This window comes from Chaetodon auriga, chromosome 4, assembly GCF_051107435.1.
Source record: "Chaetodon auriga isolate fChaAug3 chromosome 4, fChaAug3.hap1, whole genome shotgun sequence".
In the NCBI taxonomy this organism is placed as follows: Eukaryota; Metazoa; Chordata; class Actinopteri; order Chaetodontiformes; family Chaetodontidae; genus Chaetodon; species Chaetodon auriga.
In genome coordinates, this window is record NC_135077.1 from 7578160 (window position 1) to 7599167 (window position 21008).

The following is a 21008-nucleotide window of genomic DNA, read 5'->3' on the forward strand; positions in this document are numbered from 1 at the left end:
CACTGAGTCCCTCTAATAGTGTCTTTTGTTCTGACGCTTTTAAACCAATATATTTGCACCCAGGTGCTTACCTTGAGTCAGGTGAGTGCTTGCTTGTCACCTGAGTCCTTGGAGACTGTGGGAGCTGTTAATAATTAACAACCATGACATGCATGGGCTGTACAGGCAAATGTTTGCAAGGAGCTTCACCAGCTTTACAGCGGAGAAGAGACAGCCTGCTAACAGAGGGCCTGTGGAAGAGTGAAACAATGTGGAACTAGAAAAAAATAAAAATAAAAGGCTGCAGTCTGCAACAAAATAGAACTCTGCTTTGAAATAAGGGTTTTTATTTTTGCAAGAAGAAAACAGACAAAAATGATCTAATATTTACGTTGTTTCCTTGGATTTGCAGAAGAAAAAATTATATATATTTTAGTAACTGAATACCTATACATAATAATGGAATACGGCCCAGGCAATGATAGCATGTTATGTAGCAGTTGCATTTCGCATCATTGCAGACTGCGGATTTTTTCAAACACTACCAGCTCTGACAGCACGCAGCAGGTCATGGGACCCGTATGCACGAGGGTCTACAGATTTTATTGGTCAGAGTTTTACACAGCTGTTTGACGATTGGTGCACTGTCCTATCAGTCACCCGTCCTGGTTTGTGATTGGTTATTTGTTAGTTTCCGCTTCGCTAACGTTAAAGGTTTTTTTTTTTTATCGTCCTTCTTCCCGTTGAGCTAATCGGGTTTCGGTCAACAGCTACACCTGCCTACAGTTTCTCATATTTATCCTCCCTTAAATACACGCAACATGGATGATTTTGACATGCTGAATGCACCCGCCGCTGGAAACGGTGTCGGCGCGGAAGAAGACCCCGCTGCCGCGTTCTTGGCCCAGCAGGAGAGCGAAATCGCGGGGATTGAGAACGACGAAGGCTTCAGCATCCTGGACAGTGGAGACGTTCCCTCGTCGCTGGGAGACTCGAACGGTGGGTGACTCCTGTGGTCTAGCAGATACGGTTTGCCTCCGTTCACCGTTAACACCGTCTGTTAATCTTAGGTGGTTGTGTGAGTTGTTACGCGATAGATGTAACGTCAAACCTCATATTGGTCCTAGCTAAATAGATACTGTATTCGATGCTCTTTTAGTCACCTTGCTAACGTTAGCTGAGCCAGCGTAACGCTAGCTAACATATTAGCCAAGTAGCTTAGCTAGCGTTAACGTTATCTAAATCTGACAAATGATCGCAAATATGTAAAAGGGAAACACTGGGTGATAAATAAATATTTATTTGACCATCAAAGTTTTAGCTAGCGTTTGTAAGATGAATGAAGCTGCCTGAAAACCTCAGCTCTGTCGTTCGTGGCCGTGTCATTCATTGCTTCTTATCAAGCTTGACTACTTGCTGGCAGCGATATGTAGCCTCATCTGTGCTTGTCAGGTAACCTGACAGCCGCAAGAGGAAATTAATGAAACTTGTCGACCTTTGGCCACGACTGCCTCATTTCCTTAAGGCTGTAACTTCGTTGTGGTTTAGCAACAGTAGTTGGTCAGAAGTGCTGACATATCATATTATGAAATATGTGTGTATGAACATTTTGAGGATTCAGCAAGAGTGACAGATTCCCAGTTAGTCAAGGTCTTCTCATAGAGTTTTTTTTGTTGTTGTTTTCTTCCCAGACTAATTTAACCGTGTGTGGTTTCATTTTTGTGCTTGATTTCTAACAGCTACTTTACTTAACTTGTGTTTTTCTAGATGGTGCTATCAACGGAGAACTTCACGGGGTAATACATCTTCAGATTGTCTTTGTTCTTAACCATTTTGCTCTTAATTTATCAGATTACCCAATTCTTTTATCCACATATTTGTTCCTCTGTGTTTCATGAGTGAATAAGGGGATTCACACTGCCTTTCTGTAAGCAGAATTTACACACATATCACACTGTCCAAACCAAACATGACTGATCTTTTGATTTCCAAAGAACAGCTTTTGTTTGCAGGCTCTTAAGAGCCATGTGGTTTTGCCTCTGTCAAACCTGCACAGGCTTGTTGTCAGGACACTGATGTTAACGTTTTGGTAAATGGCCAAACTGTTCTGCTAAAGTGCCATTTGTATCCATGATGTCGCAGTGAAGGAAAAACCCAAACAATGCATGTGAAAACATCCCATACTGTTGGTACTGATTTTATTTAAGCAATGTTGCTGTGTTGCCAGATGTCGGCAATTTAGAGAGTGCAGTGTTATAATTACTGATGGGAATGATGGCCAAACCTACAAAATATAAAACTGAAGTTGTATTAAACCAGAATTTGTCTTTTGCTAATGGGGTGTTTAGATTGGCTCTCATGCTTTTCCTTCATTTTATGCATCAATTCTCCCTTTTCCTTTAGCAGTCCTACAGTGTGGTTTCAGTGCAAACCACAGTAAATATCTGGCAGTTATATCCGCTCCAGCTTCCTTTTCCTGTGCTGTCATTGCAAAATTGCTGCATTTTGCACTGTCAAGACTACTTTCCGGCATTGACAGAAGCTATGCTGATAAAACTCTAAGTGGACCAGATTTGGTTTTAACAAAGCCTCTCAAAGAGCATACAGCTAACTTTTTGAACAGATATAATATACACATATTGGGATCAGGACAAGAAACTGGCTACAATGGCTGAGTCCAAATCTTTCAGATAATGTTTTAAAAGATGAATAATTCTGACTGAGGGCTCAGTGTTTCTTCACCATATCCCTGTAAATCACATTGATAAATGCAACACTGTTATTTCTGCCTATCCTCACCTCCCTTAATTCTCAGGAAAGCAACGGTCCGTCAGACGCCTATGCAGCAATCTCCAACGCAGACCGGCTGCAGGCCGAACCTGAAAGCCTTCGTAAGTGGAGGGAGGAGCAAAGCGAGAGGCTGGAGCTGTTAGGTAAGCTCAGAGTATCTTTATAAGGGGACAGAATAGACCACTGCTGTTGAAAGGGTGACATGTAAAGGCTAATATCATGGGATCAGTGTTCCTAAATTTTCCACCAATCCGGCCTCCACTGCCATTTATATCATTGTTTCCCTCTGTTTACTTTCCCATCTGCCTTGTCGCTTCTTTATCGCTCCTCTTCTTCGCTCATTTCCCTCCCCAGACAATAACTCTCGCAAGCAGGAGTCGGAGTGGAAGGAGAAAGCCAAGGTGGAACTGGAAGAGTGGCACGCCAGGCAGAATGAGCAGCTTGAGAAAACTAAAACCAATAACAGGTACTGGCTTCATAGAGGGGTTCAAACATGACACAAGGGACAATGGAAATGAGCGAGAACTGATATTACCATGAATAAAAACGTATTTACAGTTTGTGTATAGACCAAAAAAAAAAAAAAGCCCAGATGATGATATTGAGGGTTCGTAACTGCAATCTTGTAAAAAATGTTTTGAAAAAGGGTATAAGCAGTTCTGAAATAACAACAGCATTCTTAGACTCAGCCACAGGTGAGCATAAAACAGAATATTCAGGTTTGGATCAGTGTGTAGGGTCTCTTTGGGGGGCAACCTGAGAAGCTATAGTCGATGAGCTAAGAACCAGATTGTATCGGAGCATATCATGCTTTGAGACACGCACACACGCACACATACTCACTGCATTTAGACTTTTAAAAGTTAGATCTTACTGTACACTGTATTTAGTTGCAGATGTTTTAACTGTTTATATTATCATCATAGATTTACTCCACCTGGTTATAAATTGGCACAGGTGGATGAATAACGTGTGTGATCTGTGTGCCAGATTTGAGCTAATGTGGTCAGATCTCCAGACAGTGGCCTGTCTTGTTGCATTAGCAGCATATAGCCTAATGTGACGGCTCCAAGGCCTCTGCCAGGGCTTGTGTGTGTGTTGTGATGTTGCTGTGCTGTGTGTTTTATTTAACCAGGAAGATCTCATTGAGATATAATGTCACTTATTCAAGGGCTTCCTGGTCAAGATGGCAGCAGAAAGGATAAAAAGGTTTCATATGAAGTACAAACATCCATAGAGCTTTTTCACACAAGTTACAATGACGTGTATGGACACTTGCTGATAGACACATCCAGTGTTTTCAAAAGATGATGGTACAGGTGCATAAATTACATCACCATTGTCCAATACTGACAAAAAGAATCTTTTTCTAGCACTAAAAGGGAAGCATTTTTTAGACAAAAGTAAAAGCCTAACATTGGTTGGAGTTTTTTTAGGAGGGGATCAATATGGACACCAAAAGTCAACTTGTCATCAAGCCAGATGCCAAGGTATTTGTAAGAAGTAACCCTCTCCAGTCGGTGGGTGATGAACGGGAATACATGAAGATCATATATTCATAATATAACATAAATAAAGATCATAAGTCTTATTAGAATTTAAAACCAATTTTAATTCAACAAGTAACCTCTGCGACGAGTTAAAAACAGTCTGTAAGGAATCCCTAGCCACTGTTAAAAATTGTGTTGTCTTTCCATGTGACTGGTTCCTGCTTGGTTGGAGCTGGAAGCTCTGGAGCTGGCCTTTGTCTCCAGGCTGCATACTAGCGGCCCGTCCCGGTAGTCTGGTGGTTCCCTTGTTCCTGACACCACATCGTGTTACTTTGGTGTTCTTTGATTTCCTATCCATTTCATCTGCTATTATCTCAGTTAACCCTGGCAGCACGTTTTACTCAAAGTTTCCTTTGTGACAATTGTTAAATGAATCTGTTATATGAAATTCCTTTCTTTTAAGTAACACCTCACCTGCTGGGCTATAACAAAGTGTGGGCTCGTCCCAGTTTGAGAATTAGGCTGTTGTCAGTGTTTAATTGATTCATTGTTTTGTTAAAGCATGGATTGGTCGTGTTTCTCGTTAAGCTGGAGTGCTTCATTACAAGTTCCTGCCTTCCATAGATGCCAGGAGTGGGGTGATGTAGTAGTGGTGTGTTCCTGTAATCGTGACAGCAGGACCAGGGGTCCCCTTTTTCGCACTCCTTTTGGAAGCTCGTGTAGGGAGTTTAGAAATTCTTTTCCCTTGTTTGTCTGCTGCTGTGAGGTGATTGAATCATTTCTATGCAAATTTGTCCCTTTCTGCAAAATGGTCATGGGACAAGGGAAGGGAGGATCTGACATTCATTGCTTTGCAAATGTACTGTTGAGCTGACTTCCTTGTAGGAATGAAATATTCCCCCTTTGGGATTCGTTTATTTCTCACTGTAATGTGTAGTGAAAATTGCTGGAGCAGTTGCCTCGGGAGCGTGTCCATGATTTCGGCAGAGCTGCCAGTTCGCTGGTCTCTTTGCCACGCTGTTGGGTTGTTGTGTTCAGCTCCCTGCTGTCATTAGCCCCAGCAGACCAGGATAGATTTATATCGAGCAGGATAGGCAGTTATAGGCGATGCTCATTTTACAAGGTTACTGTAATTCTTTGTAGGGCCCTATGAAATGAAATGAAATATCTCTCTTGTATTTTACGATTTGGGCACAGTTTCTCATCAGGAGTGTCTAAAGGTAAGAATATATTGAACGATTTTGACAATTTTTGCACTATTATTCGGCATTGTACTGTTAATTCTGTTTTTATTATCAAGTTCCACAATTCTTTCGGCAAATCATTGGGCCTGGGCCTTGATTGTGCACTCGTTAGGTCAGTAGTTTACGTTCTTCTGTTTATGGCGGCCACTAACAACTGGTTGCTGTTGGTGCATAGGTCAGGTGTCTTTGGGCATGGCAGTAGTAGATAATTTCTTTGACACCCCATCAGAGATAGTTTTAGAGCAGTGTACTACAGATCAATTGCTATAGGTAGCTGATCTTTATAAAATATGTGTTGACAAACCTCCAGTTTGTTTTGGCCCAGCTCTGAGACCATAGCAAATATGGGAAGCACATGTGAGGGATTACAAAAGAAAAGGAATTTTATTTGACAGATTAATCTGATTTTACAAATGTCACAAAAGAAATGGAATTTCTAATAAATGACACTGGCAAGGAATGGAGCTGTCAGGCTACCAGGATGCAACCTTTTATACAATCTGGAGACAGTGGCCAACTGCCTCCAATTCAGTGATGGCCTCCAGCTCCAGCCAACCAGGAATCAACAACACTGAAAGACAACACACGCAAGCCTTGGCAGAGGCCCCGGGGCCGTCACACTGCTGACTTCAGAGTGTTGAGAGACGAACCACAGGGCTCCTTCACTTCACTTCACTGTGGGTTCCTGCTATTGTTAGTGTAGCACAATGGCTCGAGAGACATATCCAAGAATATCTTTGTAGAAAAGAAAATCATATGACAACAAATATGTAGAGCGATGGAAACAAGTGAAGTTCAAATGTGGTTTTAATGACTGAACAAATATATAATCTCATGACACGTTTCTAGAAAGTTGTACAAATTGTTCCATTAATTGTGCTCTTGGTATGAATCAATGAATTGATTTTGACTGGTCTATAACAACGACACTCCCAATGGCCGATGTGTTGTTTACTCTTACGGTTGTTAGACATGTACTACTATTTAAAGGTGCATAATAAGACACATGGCCGACATAGATGTGTCCTCCACCAGCTACCAGGTAACCCATCATTTTGCAGAGGTGACTTAGTTAAGTTTCTGTCTCAGTTCCTCTTGCACAGGACTATCACCCTGTTTCCCTATTAATAATAAACCACCTGCGCCATGAGTCCCTACTCATCTGACAACCCTGTGTTTGGTGGAAAAGTGTTACTGATGTATAATCTTTTCATCTGATTGGTCTTTGTCTGGTACAGATAAATAACTAGTCAACTAGTCCAAACTAGTCAGTTAGTAACGTGGTTTACACTGTAAAATGCGCAGAGAAGACAGGTCCCCTCTAATTTAGCAGAGGTCAAATCAGGACATTTGGGTTGTATGTTTTGCATGACAGTCAAAAAACCCAACGGTGGATGAATTTGAATTTGATAGAGTTTTCATGTTATTCTCTCAGAGCCGTGTAATTAAAGGGGGCAGACACGATGAGAGCCTGAAACCCCCTGACGCGTCATTTAGAGGTCCTTCCATAACCTGTTGACTTGGCTTATTATTGTGTGGTAACCTATAATGCTTGTGTTTCCATCCTCTTCTCCCTTTTATCGCTGTCTCTCTTCTCTCCTGCCTTCTTGCTGCTCTGTCGTTTGGGCCGATGTTTGTCCAGGGTGCTGGATGAAGACTTCTACAAGCAGCCCTTCTCTGAGCTCATTGGTTATGTGTATGTTGCTCCAACTAACATCCTCCCTTTTCATCTTCTTTTGATTTTGTTCTCTCCATCATCACCATCAACTCCCTAGCATCCAACCACTGACATCACAGTCATCTCATTAGTTAGGACAATAGTTACCTCCACTTGTGTTGCCTTGTTTTCGTTTCGTCTTTAGTTTTTCATTTTTAACTGTTTGGATTTCTAATTGAGACACTCGTCATCTACAACCCTATTCCAAAAAAGTTGGGACACTATAAAACGTAAATAAAAACAGAATGCAATCATTTGCAAATGAACTAAGTGTTCCTGAGTCCTTGTAGTAACATCCTTTATCCAATCAAAGTGGTGAACCTCGCTCCAGCCTCGCTTGTGAAGGACTGAGCCTTTCCAGGATGCCCCTTTACCAATGAACCTGTTTACCTGTGGAATGTTCCAAACAGGTGTTTTTGAAGCATTCCACCACTTTCCCAGTCTTTAGTTGCTCCTGTCCCAACTTAATTGCATCAAATTCAGGTTATCACCTTGTGTTTTATTAATGTTTTGCCCAGCGTCCCAACTTCTTTGGAATGGAGGTTGTAGCTTGTAGCTGTTTTTTTTTTTTTTTTTTTTTTTTCCCAAATATAAATGGCAGTAGTCATTTTCACCCCATGTACCTGCATGTCATCAGTGAGTGGATGCCCGTCAGGATATTTCAGTAAAGAGAATGACTGCATGCCACTACATACATACACACACACTGCCAACCTCCACAGTCACGTTCATGGAAATCAAATAATTCTTTCATAACTGTGCCTGTGTTGATTTCTCCTCCATGATTCACATCCATACTGTTTCCCTTCGTCATTTCAGCAAAACATTGTGCAATCACACAAATTTCCAACAATTAACACTTGCTTACAATAATTGTATGAACTCTCAAAGTGTTTTGTTTCTACCTAACACGTTTATAAATGTGTTTTTTTCCTCAAAGTCATCTACAAGTTCTTAAATCAGGTGTAGGATGCTTGTAGATTTGTTTGAAGCAATTGTGTGTATAATTGGACTTCGGTGTTTGCATCAGGATCAACTAAATCTTCATTTTTTTTTTTAATCTTGAGTGTTATTGCTAAAATAAGATGACTTCACTCCACAAAGTGCAGAGTTGGCATTGTAACTTCCTAAGTCCTCCCCCTGACTTCCCATATTCCCAGCCCTAGCCACTCCCTGATTTAAAGACAAGGGCTCTGTACACAACAGGATATGAGACGCAGCTCGATGTCACTGTAGTTTTAAGTGCAATGGTCGGGGTGTGCATCTGATTGGTAGACGCGTAGGAACATGTTGTGTCACACCAGGCGTGTCGAGACTAAAAACATTCTGACATGATAGACTTTTCATCAGGGTGTCGTGGGGTGTCCCAGATGTTGCGCTACAGTTCGTTTAGCATGTCACACTGCGCAGATATAGATACCCGATTGTTGTTTATGATCGGCCATGATGCTGGTCATTGGTTGGCCATGACAAAATTGGGTTAGATTTTTTGTAGTCTGATCCCAGCATAAACTACAGCTGTGTATCTACTTAACTGAATGAAATTGGACTTAAACTCAAACTAGCTGCCGTATTCAGAAAAAATAAATACTTTTAGGACATTAATCTCCTCTTCAGAGATACAGTACTCCAGATTTGTTTCCATAATTTGGGTTCTTCGGTTCATATCCAGGTAGCATTTAACAGCTGAGAGTTTTGCTTTCTTAAACCCGCAGATGTCATGACATGATATTGAGTCCAGCACTCCTGTATCTCCTGTCCATCCCCTCTGTGCCTCTCCTCTCCCTCCTGTTGCTAATCCCATGTTGATTAAAATGCACACTGAAGATTTTTATTGCTAACAACACCGGTCATGTCACGGTTACACAACTGCTTCAAACTGAACTGTGTTCATGCTTGATTAGAATGTTAGCTGCTCCGTAGCTACTGCTATCCTCCAGGATGACATGCTAACCTGCCCCGCTAGCTATCCAGTAGCCTGAGCTGTGCAGCCTTTGGTTTTGCTCTCAGATTTCCTGTTAATGGCCGTAGGCCTGCATTGTGGTGTACACATATCTTTTTTTCTCTCCTTAGTCATCAGCTTTGATTTCAAGGGCAAAAGAGGAGACCAACCCGTGGCAGTGTAAAAGTTGTCATCAGTCACTCTTAAAAAAAGCTTTTTTTTTTCTCTAGATGTGTAACTGAAAGCTGTCACGTTTGAAGAGAATATGTGACATTGTCTTCTTCATTTCTGTTCATTGTTTCATGATGTTGCGTCTTTGGAAAACTGACATTAGATTTCCATTGTACTGCATTTGTAACTTAATGTGCCACTGGGTAAAGTGCTTTTAGCTCGTGATTAGGAAATGAAGTATTTTATTGTGCACACCTCAATGCAGCTCATGTATCGTATTGTTATCCTCTACATATGTGACCCAGTACCATAGAACGAATTGCTTTTCCGCGTCAGCAGTGTTGGTGTCGAGTGATACTGAATCGCATCACTTCCACTTCCTCCATCTTGCGAGCCTGTGACTCCAGGGGCCTCATTTATAAGCATTCAGTGAGAACAAATGGGCTCGAACGATGTGAATACCACTTCCCACACAAATGTTCGGCTTTGAAACAGCATGACGAGAGTGAGTGTGTCTCCACACAGTCTCTGAACAGCGCTTTAAGGGTTTGGATACGGTGGACGGATCACTTGTATTAAAGTCGTGTGGCGTATGGAGATAGGATTTCTCGTTGGGGAGCTTTTGACATTTTATCGATCAGGATATTACTGAGATGTTATGCTCATGTTTCGACTTATTTGAAATGAATCACTGTTTTTATAAATGAGACCCCAGGCCATGATATCCTTGAGTTTGTAACTGAGAGAAAACTGCACGAGGCCGTATTCACAGAGAAGTCTTTTCCACTCACCTGACCAAAGGCTGCACAGCTGCCGTTTGTGCACTTTTTAAGAAAACGAAAAAAGAAACTAAAAAAAAAAAAAATGTTGCTTTTTGCATGCCAGCTTTCAACATCTGCATTTAGCTCATTTTTGTTGTCTTTCATTTCGTCCCCTCCCCCCTCTCTCTCTTCCTCTCTCTCTTCTAAATTCTGACTTGTGAAACTGTTTCTCCCTGTTTTCTTTTCCTATGCACCTTAAAGCACACACATTAACCATCCTTGCTACCGCCTAGACCAGTTAAGTAAAAATACAAAACCCCAGAACCTCCAAATACTTGATCTTTTTAACAGGGGATAGATACAGTTATGTGTGTGTGTGTGTTTGTGTTAGATGACTCTGCCTTGCAGATTCTCGGGTTACTGTGCCCGTCAGTTAAATCCACTGCCTAGATAAAGATTTGTTATTATGTCCCCTCTGTGATGTTGTGGTCCTTCCAGTCCCTTTTGTGTATTGTAGGTGGTTGTGACGGTGAATGTTCATTGGCTTCTCATCCCCATTTTGCTTTGTGTACTGTGTTGTAGTTAGTTGCTAAGTTTGTGGCAGCAGGTTGGGGGGAATAGAAAAAAACCCTTATAACTAGAAAAGTACCATGGCAGTGGAATTATTACTAAGATTGTGGGTGGGGTGTGATGAGGGCCGTAATCTGTGGCTTGCATCTCAAAATGTCTTGTGATAGCGGCACTGATTCATTTTCAGTTTTGAGTTATGTCTTTTCTTCCTTTTCCCCTAACTTTTCTTTTTTTTTTAACTTCAAATCTTATATCGTAAGCCCTGTAGCGTAAATGTCCATTATTTTTGTTTTCTTTTTGTTTGATAGATGGTTTTTAAAACACCTCAACCTTCACCAAGAAGACGTTAATTGATCTGTTCCATAATTATGACACATGAAAGCAAATTTAAACTCATTCTTTGCCACACCTCCGAGTAGTCTGCTTGTCAGCCGCAGCACAGTGCATGGCTCAGGCCCAGCAGTGCTTCCAGCTCTTTTGGGTTTGGTTAAAAAACAACAACTAAAAAAAAAAAAAACAACAACAACAACTTGCCATTATTGTTCCTTTTTCATCGAGGACAAGTATATAGATGAGCTCGCCATCCCTATACTTGGACCTAGCTGTGTAAAGAGAACACTGTAAATAAGTAACTGCAGGGCAAGTTAAAGTGTAAGGGTGTGGGCAGACCCCCACCCTCCCCCAGTTCTTTACAGAACTGCATTTTTAACCAACCAAAAATGCTTATCAGTCCTTACAGTTTCTTTGTTTAGCTTCAGTTTGTTTGTTTTCTTTGAATTTCTCATCAGTGTTTTCTATGTACCTCCCTTTACTGTTGTGGAGAGTCAGAAATCAGGTGACTGTAATGTGTAAGCAGAGTTGGGGGCATGCCACAGGTAATGAAACTGTTGTAGCTTGTTCCTCCTTGTGGGCGTAAAGACAGATGGATGTCGATTTCTGTGTGGTGATTGGACTGTCCTGTCCTGAGGAAGACTCTGCTGAACCAACAAACTCCCACCTGACCAAAAAAGGGAGAACAGAAAGCCCTGTTTGTCATGAGCTGTGTCCTAGAGATTCATACACATAAGGTTAGGGTAGTGTTTTTATGTCAGAGTGAAAATTTAACTTGAATCGTCAACACTGTGCCCAAGAGACACAACCTAGTTTTCAGGTGGATTTATGTGTGTTGGTGATCAGCAGAGGACTCTCTCAGGGCTGTACGTGTACGTTGGTGTATGTTACCATGTCCTCCACTGATTGGTGTCTATTTCGTGTCCCTTCCTTCTTTCCTCTGTCGCATGTAGGGCGGCTGAGGAGGCCATGATTTCGGATATGGACGAGAACAACCCCGGTACGGAGTGGGAGCGGGTGGCTCGGCTCTGCGACTTCAACCCCAAGTCCAGCAAGCAGGCCAAAGATGTGTCCCGCATGCGCTCCGTCCTCATCTCCCTTAAGCAGTCCCCGCTCGTCCGCTAGGCAGCCAAGGCTGCTCAGGGCATCATTCCATATCATCCTCTGTCACCACACACCAACCAACCCAACTACCGACGTCCCACCATCTGTATTCTGAAGACAAGGGGACATACACCCCTTCTGCCCATATCTGTTTGCCATGCACAGTCCTATGGAAGGATATAGCCAGTGGTCCTACCTTCATCTGTCTCCTCCTGGCAGGGCTGTAGAGATTAATCTTGAAGCACCAGCTCACCATTTCCTGTCCCCTGAAAGGTTTTCACTTGTGTGCACCTCTTCCACAGACCAAGCCAGACCTTGTAGTTGCTCTTTCCAGTTTGTTTAATATACTGAGATCAAGGCCTGTTAGATGGGGACCAGGTCTCATGATCTGTGGTACTGTGTAACACTTGTGTAAGGGTGGTGAGTTGGGACACTAAAAGGGAAGAGTTGATTGTTTGGGCCTATAGTTACACTACAATCTGTTTCACAGGGCTCCCAAACAATATCATTCCCATGATGCTGTACTCTTAACTCCTGTCCTGTCCATCTTCTGAATCTCCTCTGACTTATGAGGGTTGATGTTTAATTATTATATCTGCCTTTTTGCCCTCCAGCACATCGCCTCATGTTGTCTCATCCTATCAAAAAAAAACGTATCTTCAGAATTTTTCTGTGTTTTTTTTCTTTTTTTTTTTTTTAAGGACCAAACTCTAAAGACAAAACTCCAAATTCAGTGTGTGTACTTTGAGCTGTGTATGTAGAGTCTGCTTCTGGCATATTGTGTTAAATTTTTCAATCTATGCATTTCCTTTTGAAAAGCCTCTCCCCTCTCCAGTCAGGAACTGAACAAAGTCCAGTCATTACAATAAATGTGACCTGTTTGTGTGTGCGTTTAAACCTCAACAGTGTGTGTGTGTGTATGTACTCTATGCGTGTACCTATGTACATATACAGAAGGCAATATATATACAGTATATAAAACGTTTATGTCACTGAAATTAGACAGTTGTGGTTTTAAAGAGAACTAGATATTAGCCAGCTGTTGCTTGACCATGCCTGTTCATTGTCCATTTGATTTCAATATCAGTAAAAAGTGAGTGAAAGTTGTCGTCCTGTCGTTCTTCCTCTGGGTAATTAAAGTCAGATAAAAGAATGAATATAAAAGTATGAGTTGAACTTTAACCTGTTGCATGACCTCAAAACTGAGCTGATTTCTCATCACAAGGAGGGAAAGGAACACCTGAACAAGCTTACAGACGCGTAACGCTGGCAGTATTGTTGAAAGTGTGGTCAATTGACAAATGTATTTCAGATTTTTTCTCCTTTTTGCTCCGTTTTAGTCACCACCTCCTCCAGTATTTGGGTTCTAAGCTTGCTAGCTGCACTTTTCTCAGCATTTCATTGCCAACTTTTGTGTTTGGTGCTGGGCAGTGTATGTTTATCAGATAATATGAAGGGGAGCTCACAGGTGTGCAGAACTGAATGAATTAGTCTCTGATGTGGTTTGTCACCAGTCTCAGCTTGTGCTTTGTTAACACCGTGTTTACCCCAAATATCCTGTAGACTGCCTATTACAAATGTTGTCACAGCGTCACAATTACTGTTTTTATTTGGTTTTAATTTAGGTTGCATTTTAAACACATAGGCTGAAATGACGTTTCAAAAGATGATTACGCAGCTACAGACCTGTCCTCCATCTACTCCTCGTGTAAGTTTGTGCTTTTATTTTTACAGGAAGTCCGGCTTTTACGTTTGAACCACGCAAGCGGAAATCTTTGCACATCCTGTCTGTACGGCACATTAACGGGTCCGATTGGTTTTTGTTAGGCACAGATCACCGCTAGTTCATCGTCCAGCCCTCAGCTAAATAAGCACGTTCACTGTGACCAAAATGCCTTTAAAGTTTGAGCTGTGTCCCGGCAGAATGATCGGAGGTAACCATCCGTGCTTCATCATAGCAGAAATTGGACAAAACCACCAGGGAGACATTGAGATTGCCAAGAAAATGATCAAAATGGCAAAGGTAATAAACTTGACACGTATCGGCTCATCCTGAACGTGCTTTATTGTTCTCTTTAATAGCAAGGGCCACACAAACAGGAACGAACGTATTCAGAACTTCGGGTTAAAAACGTACCAATTTAATGCCTTGCTCGCCACACCACCCTCTTCTGAGTCATTGCTTTGAATATAATTTAAGGCTGGCCAGTGGGCGTTTGTCGATCTGATTTTGATATAATGCTTTCAACTGCAATGTGCTGACTTGTGGACCATCGATATACGAATTTTTGCAAAGAAATGTTTAGTCGTGTTGTAGAGTGTTAAATTGCTGAGATTTGTGAATGGGGTTTGGCTTGCTTATTCATGCCTAAGACAGAGTGGACATAGGCTACTGTATCTGTACTGAAGCCACAGTAAGTGCCCTTTTTTAATTAATATTTTGTGTATTCATTTCAACTGAAACACATCTCAATTATTCATTTTTATAAAGGGATATAAAATCATTTTAATCCTAAATTCCAACACGTCAAGAATAATCATCTTTTTTCTATAAATGAGCAGATCTTTCTGATTTCCACATTAGCCCCTGGTAGTGTTGGCTAAGGCTGTTCATGTAAATGTTTGATCATACAGAGCTGCAGTCTGCTGCAGCCTTAGACTACACAAGACAGTAATCATTTCGTCTGTATGGAGTTTAGTAAAATGAGATGACTGCTTTGCTGTGCTGGTTCAAGGCTGTCAGCTGCAGCAGGTTCAGGTATGAAACTGGTAATGTCACTGATTCATTGAATAATCTGCTATTAAGATTTATGATCAAGGGTTTCTTTTAGCAGAGGCTTATGGAGTACACTGCTGCCTCAGGTAGGCCTGTTCCTGAACAGAACTATTTGCTGAAAATTACACCGTCTTTGTTACAAAAAAAAGATTAAATTGATTTGAAATAATTGATTAGAAGTGTCCTCTCTATTTAGTACCAGATATACCTCTCCAGGGAACTTCCTGTTCCTTTGTAGTTGTATATCAGTTGCTTTCTGTCACATTATATCAATCTGTAGGGCGCCTTTAAATAACTCCTTACTGTTCAGTATGTTTCCCACCTCTATCCACCTCCACAGGACTGTGGTGCTGACTGTGCCAAATTCCAGAAGAGTGAATTAGAGTACAAATTCAACAAGCGAGCCTTAGAGCGCCCATACACTTCTAAACACTCCTGGGGGAAAACTTATGGGGAACATAAGCATCATCTGGAGTTCAGCCATGAGCAGTACAGGGAACTGCAGAAATACGCCGAGGAGGTTGGCATCGTCTTCACTGCCTCAGGGATGGACGAGGTAAGACAGCGACTTTTGATGAAGGTTTGTGAATCAGGTTTGAGTTTAACCTTAACCGTTTCTGTCTTTAGATGGCGGTGGAGTTCCTGCATGAGCTCAACGTGCCTTTCTTCAAAGTGGGCTCTGGAGACACCAACAACTTCCCGTATCTGGAGAAGACTGCCAAGAAAGGTGAGAGCGGATTGCTGTGTCTACGAGCAGGTTTCACGTGTCAGGTTGAATCATCAGATATGCTGAAAAAACGAGGAGTTAGTCATCAGTGCAGTGTCTAACTTGTAAAGACTGCACACAGTAATATACATACATATGCACAGTGTTACATAGAAAGGAATGACGGATGTCTTGGCCCCCAGAAGAAATGTGTGTGTGTATGTGTGTGTGGAGGGGGGGAGGTGCTCTGTCTTGTCGTGATGAGCTGCAGGGTGTGTTTCAGTTTGCCCTCCGCCCGTGTTAGACATGATGCTTATGAGGCTGTTGCCCTCCTGTCTGTGCCAGGACGGCCCATGGTGGTCTCCAGTGGAATGCAGTCCATGGAGACGATGCGTCGGGTCTACAAAACAGTGAAGGAGCACAACCAGAACTTCACCATCCTGCAGTGCACCAGCGCCTACCCTCTGGAAGCTGAAGATGTCAACCTCCGCGTGATAACGGTGAAAGAAATAGAATTTCATTCCACAATAGGTTTTTAAAGATTTCTCAACCAAGCTGAGTTGTTAAATGATCAATCAAAAGCAAAGTTCCAGGTGTATATATAAAATGCTGTCAGTTAAATGTCAGTTTTTGTATAGATTAAACAAACAAGATGTAACATGTTAGCTAGTGAGATTTGCACAGACCCAGTCTAGAAATTTCTCGCTGTTTCCAGTTACTTAACGTTAACTGGCCGCTGGCATTTATTTGATCTTTATTTCAAGTTTAGTAACCTCACAAAGCAAATAAGCATATGTACCAAAATGAAGAGAAACACTTGTCTCAACTACAGGAATACCAGAAAGAATTTCCAGATATTCCCATTGGGTATTCCGGCCACGAGTCTGGGATCTATATTTCAGTTGCAGCTGTAGCTCTTGGGGCAAAGGTCATCGAGCGTCACGTAACTTTGGATAAGACATGGAAAGGAAGTGACCACGCGGCCTCGCTGGTGCCCTCTGAGTTAACCGAGCTTGTTCGTTCCATCCGACTGGTGGAGAGGGCGCTGGGGAGCAGCATCAAGCAGATGTTACCTTGTGAGAAGCCCTGCCATGACAAGGTGAGATGTCCTCTCTCCACAAGAAAATGCACAAAAATGCAAGGCGGATAGTGCTCTTGATGTACTGAAGAGAGATTTTCACTGTTTACAAAAAAGTATTTTTTTTTTATCAGCTTTGTGCTATGAGAGCAATAATAATAAGACTCACTTGTTTCCTTCTAATCCAGCTGGGTAAATCAGTGGTGGCAAAAGTCAAGATCCCCCAAGGAACTGTCCTGACTCTGGACATGTTGACGGTGAAGGTGGCCGAGCCCATGGGCGTCATGGCCGAGGACATCTTCCAGCTGGTCGGTAAGAAGGTGACTGAGGACGTCGAGGAAGACGAGAGCGTCACGCCAGAGGTGGTGGATAGCTATGGCAAGGAGCCCAAGTGCTGAAGATGGCAGAGAGTGTTGAAATGGGAGAAAACAGGCGCTTCATTTCAGGGGAGATTTAATGGATTCCTCGGGGGATAATTCAGGAGGAGCTTAATGTGACACACGTAGGAGTGTCTTGATAATTTTATTTTGGTGCTGCTGAGATTTCTGACATGGAAGTCATGGACGATCAGTCACTCGCTGCATAATTGAACAGTGCATTAGTCTGATAGTTTGAATGTATCACAGCTCTTCAAACTGATGACTCCTTTGCTCAAATGACTCATTCGCCCCCTTTGTCCTTCTTTGCCAAAGCATTTTAATTAACGCAAGACACAAACTTTCTGGCAAACAGCCTCTTTAATAAACCCACCTTTATCTTACAGGAGGCTCAGTGGTAGTTTGAGCTCTGTGATCACTTTCTGAGGGGGCACAAAAGCTGGTTGTTACTCTAAACTAAACATATTTTGCACTATACTTCTAGCGTGCTTTGCAGAAGTTAAATGAATACTGAACACATGAAGCTGCTACTGCTCATCTCATCACCCATTTGCCAAATAGTCACTGACTTCTTCTGCTGTTGAGATTGTGAGCTGGTGCCAGAACGTCTCCGGTACTGTAAATGTGTGGTATCAGACAGAGTTTGTGTTTGTGCAGCATCTTCTGGAGAAGCAAAATAAAACAACTAGAGCCAGACACAGAAAACCTCTTCCTACGTTTGCGGAAACAACCTAACACCCACTTTCACAATTAACCGTGATATTTGTCAAGAACCAGAACTCCTGTCGTTGCTCTGGTACCAACAGCATCGTGTATTTGTGCAGTCGGGGTGAAGGGTGATAACACACATTTCTAAATGTTAACATGTGTATACCTGTTGAGACTCTGACTGAAATCTCAGATGTTCTGAGAAGACGAAGCATCCAAATAAAATATTGTCCAAATCTTTGGTGCTTTCCATCTCTTTGCAACAATTCTTTGGTGTTTAGCTGGTGTTCAGCATGCATAGAAGTACTCTCAATGGCAGGTTCTCTATAGTCAATATTCTCTGCACAGTAGTATTATGGTGCAGTATACTATAGTACATACTGAACCCTGTAAAAAGTATTTTCAGGGAGAGATTATATCTGCTAGAACTGAACTTCTTCAGAATGACTTCAGACCTTAGATCAGCTCTCATGCTCAGGGATGGAAAGTTTAGAAACCTTCAGTTTTATGTTCAAAAAGTGAAATATAATTTCCAAAGGATTTTTTCAAAGCCTTCAGAACTATAAATTCTTTTTGCGCCACAGGCACTCCTGGAACCTTTGTAAGCTGATGTTCCACTGAAGATTGATTGAGCCTCCAGCTGATTTGGTATAAACACCATCTGCAGTTGAAGGAATGTGACTGTTGTTGCAGGTGTTGATGTTACATGGATTATGTTTCGACCGTCACGCACACAGAGCAGTGGGTGCATTTAGACACAACAAGGTTTTAAACCAAATCTTACAACTTAACAAGGACAAGGTCACCATCAGAGCCTGAAAATGCATTTAACATTTGCTAGCATTTGCTAAGTCCTGATATCAATATCAGGACTATGTATACTTTCTCTATAATATATAGACTTAAGAGTAAGAAGACATGCATTAGGATTGGCTGATCAATCATACCTTAGCAGGGCACAGCATCTCCACATGTTGAAGCGATGTGCATGTGTCTGTTATCAGAGCAATACTTGGCATTTAGATAGTTTAGAGGATGGGGTCTTCCTTTGCTGTTTGATTAACCTAAAAACACAATAATAAAAAACACAAGGAATAGATTAAACAATATGTTTGCCTGCTTTACTGTAAGCTGCAAATGTTAGCATGTCTGACTAAGTAGCTTGGTCCTGTTTGTTTGGTTTTCTGTTGTTTAGGATACCTCAAAAACGACTTCGGTGACATTTGGTGCAAAGTTATGCAATGAACAGGTGAGCCAGTGATTTGGATTTGTATGTATATACCACCACCATGTGGCCATTTAAATACATTTACTTTACATGCTTTTACATACTCCGAGTAAATAGATCTGCTGGAAAGAAAGGTTGAAAGGTTTCTGACTATAAAGTAGTTGTCAAAATTATATACATTTAGTGTGATCTCAAGTATTAAGGTATTTAAGTTCTGCTTATTTTTATGGTCTCGAAAGACTGCATTGACTGCAGAGATAGATGGATTTTATTGAGCAACAATGCAATAGATCAAGGTAACTGCCAGTCTTTTTAAGTGTTACATTAGGGTTACTGATTGGGAAGAATCTGGTGGTGGTGGAACTGACACAGAGGTATGTCTGTCCTCATTCACAAACTCCCAGGAAGCTTGTTGATTGAAGACCCTTTTTGGGATAATGATGGTCTTGCTGGCATGTGATACTGATGAGGGGAATATTTGCCCGTGCTTACAGTCCAGCCAAAGGGCCCACATGAAGAGAGTTGTTCTCATAGATCTTCATCAACCAGAGGCGAAGGTGCAGGTTGCTGGATGAGGCTGTAGGTGGAGGTTTGGGCTGTGGCTGTCTGCCAGAATGATCAGGTGGAAGTGGCTGTTCAGGATGCAGGGAGAGGACTGTAGGTGGAGCTGCAGCTGTCTGGCAGAATCTTCAGATGCAGCAGTGCCGGTTGCTGACTGAGGCTTTGGGTGTAAGCTTGGGGTGAAGTTGTCTGGCAGAAAGCGGCGGTGCACATTGTTGGATGAGGCTGTAGGTGGAGGTTTGAGCCGTCACTGTCTGCCAGAATCATAGGGTGGAAGTGACTGTGCAGGATGCAGGGAAAGGCTCTAGGTGAAGCTACCACTGCAGCTTTTCCCTGTGAAAGTAGACACCTTTGTCTGCTAGCTAGACACCTACTTCTTACTGCAGGGAAATGCTCATCCCTCAAAAACTGTGATGTCGCCTGATTTAAGAAAAAGAAAGCATGCATTATAATTGAATGTTCAGTCAAAGCTTAGCACCTGTAACTGGGTGCGCCAGGCCTATCACTGTGAAGTGTACCTGCTCAACTACAAGCTGCGAATGTTAGCATGTTTAGATACCCAGCGCAGTTAAGAAGAAGAAGAAGGAGAAACGTACTTTTATTATCACACACAGTTAGTTGCATGCTACATGCACACACGCCATGCTTCTGTGAAATTATTTTCTCCGCATTTAACCCATCCAAGGCAACAGTGTTACCTTAACTGTACCACCGTGCCGCCTCCACCTAAAAATCTCCTTGGAGGATGCGGGCATCGATCCCGCTACCTCTCGCATGCTAAGCGAGCACTCTACCATTTGAGCTAATCCCCCAGTAATGGTAGTTCAAGGTACACTCCACCAATGCCGGCCAAAACTTGCCACCAAAGATATTTCTCATTGGTTATATTTGACAAATACATTTTCTTTTGTAATATTAAGACTTAAACACTTGAACTGTGAACGAGAGCATAATGCAGTTAAGAAACACTACCCTCTGTTAGCCTTTATACGCTAAGTTAAACAGCCAAGCTAGCCAAGCTCACTGGCTCTACATTGCAATACAATAGCGATGCTGTATTTTTATTTACATGTTTTCTTCTTGGATGATGAAATGGTGAGTTTGCTAACTTATGTTTGCCTCAGAAGTGTTCTTCAGTCTTTTGGTGAGTTCACACCAAAAATGAAGAAAATTTTCACCTGACGTTACTGGTGCAAGTTCGTCAGCAGGATCATTTGTTTTCATTTGCCTCTCTTCTCAGAGAGGAATAATTAATAGGATCACATTATGTGTCAACTACTTTGGAAATCATAGACTCCATGGTTACCACACATAAGGGCCTGGGTAAGCATCGCTGAGGGCACGGTCACGTGCAAATTCAGGTAAATGCAAACTGCCTGCAGGGCTGAATGTGGGCAGTGCAGCAAGTGATACACAAGGAAATTAGTTGCTGCTTTGTGCTGCGCAAAAAATTTTGCTTCATGATTTGAGTGAACA

At 42.0% G+C, this 21008-nt stretch overlaps 2 protein-coding genes and 1 non-coding gene across 5 annotated transcripts; 2 read left to right on the forward strand and 1 right to left on the reverse strand.

Moving 5' to 3' along the window:
* The first annotated feature begins 651 nt into the window (after positions 1 to 651).
* Positions 652 to 13201, forward strand: clta (clathrin, light chain A). Of its 3 annotated transcripts, XM_076727732.1 has the most exons (7): positions 702 to 978; positions 1747 to 1775; positions 2795 to 2912; positions 3124 to 3235; positions 7146 to 7199; positions 10356 to 10391; positions 11948 to 13201. In XM_076727732.1, exons 1-7 carry the CDS (start codon positions 801 to 803, stop codon positions 12117 to 12119), a joined length of 699 nt encoding a protein of 232 aa, XP_076583847.1. In that variant the 5' UTR covers positions 702 to 800; the 3' UTR covers positions 12120 to 13201. The 3 variants fall into 3 exon arrangements, with proteins under 3 accessions (XP_076583849.1, XP_076583848.1, XP_076583847.1); XM_076727733.1 differs by lacking the exon at positions 10356 to 10391 and having other exon boundaries at positions 701 to 978; XM_076727734.1 differs by lacking the exons at positions 7146 to 7199; positions 10356 to 10391 and having other exon boundaries at positions 652 to 978.
* A 688-nt stretch (positions 13202 to 13889) lies between these two features.
* nansa (N-acetylneuraminic acid synthase a) lies at positions 13890 to 17988 on the forward strand. The gene is made up of 6 exons (XM_076729369.1): positions 13890 to 14121; positions 15215 to 15430; positions 15502 to 15601; positions 15926 to 16080; positions 16413 to 16679; positions 16847 to 17988. Exons 1-6 carry the CDS (start codon positions 13990 to 13992, stop codon positions 17054 to 17056), a joined length of 1080 nt encoding a protein of 359 aa, XP_076585484.1. The 5' UTR covers positions 13890 to 13989; the 3' UTR covers positions 17057 to 17988.
* Positions 17989 to 20271: 2283 nt separating this feature from the next.
* Positions 20272 to 20344, reverse strand: trnaa-agc (transfer RNA alanine (anticodon AGC)). The gene has a single exon. It is a non-coding gene; the product is annotated as a tRNA-Ala (tRNA).
* Between the last annotated feature and the right edge of the window lie 664 nt (positions 20345 to 21008).

What these genes read in the sequence shown, in the direction of transcription:
- clta (XM_076727732.1), top strand. Translation starts at nt 801, where the DNA reads ATGGATGATTTTGACATGCTGAATGCACCCGCCGCTGGAAACGGTGTC. An exon ending in AAAACTAAAACCAATAACAG is followed by an intron (nt 3,236 to 7,145) that starts GTACTGGCTTCA and finishes ATGTTTGTCCAG; the next exon opens with GGTGCTGGATGAAGACTTCT. An exon ending in TCTGAGCTCATTGGTTATGT is followed by an intron (nt 7,200 to 10,355) that starts GTATGTTGCTCC and finishes TGCACCTTAAAG; the next exon opens with CACACACATTAACCATCCTT.
- nansa (XM_076729369.1), top strand. Translation starts at nt 13,990, where the DNA reads ATGCCTTTAAAGTTTGAGCTGTGTCCCGGCAGAATGATCGGAGGTAAC. An exon ending in GGAGAAGACTGCCAAGAAAG is followed by an intron (nt 15,602 to 15,925) that starts GTGAGAGCGGAT and finishes TGTCTGTGCCAG; the next exon opens with GACGGCCCATGGTGGTCTCC. An exon ending in AGAAGCCCTGCCATGACAAG is followed by an intron (nt 16,680 to 16,846) that starts GTGAGATGTCCT and finishes CTTCTAATCCAG; the next exon opens with CTGGGTAAATCAGTGGTGGC.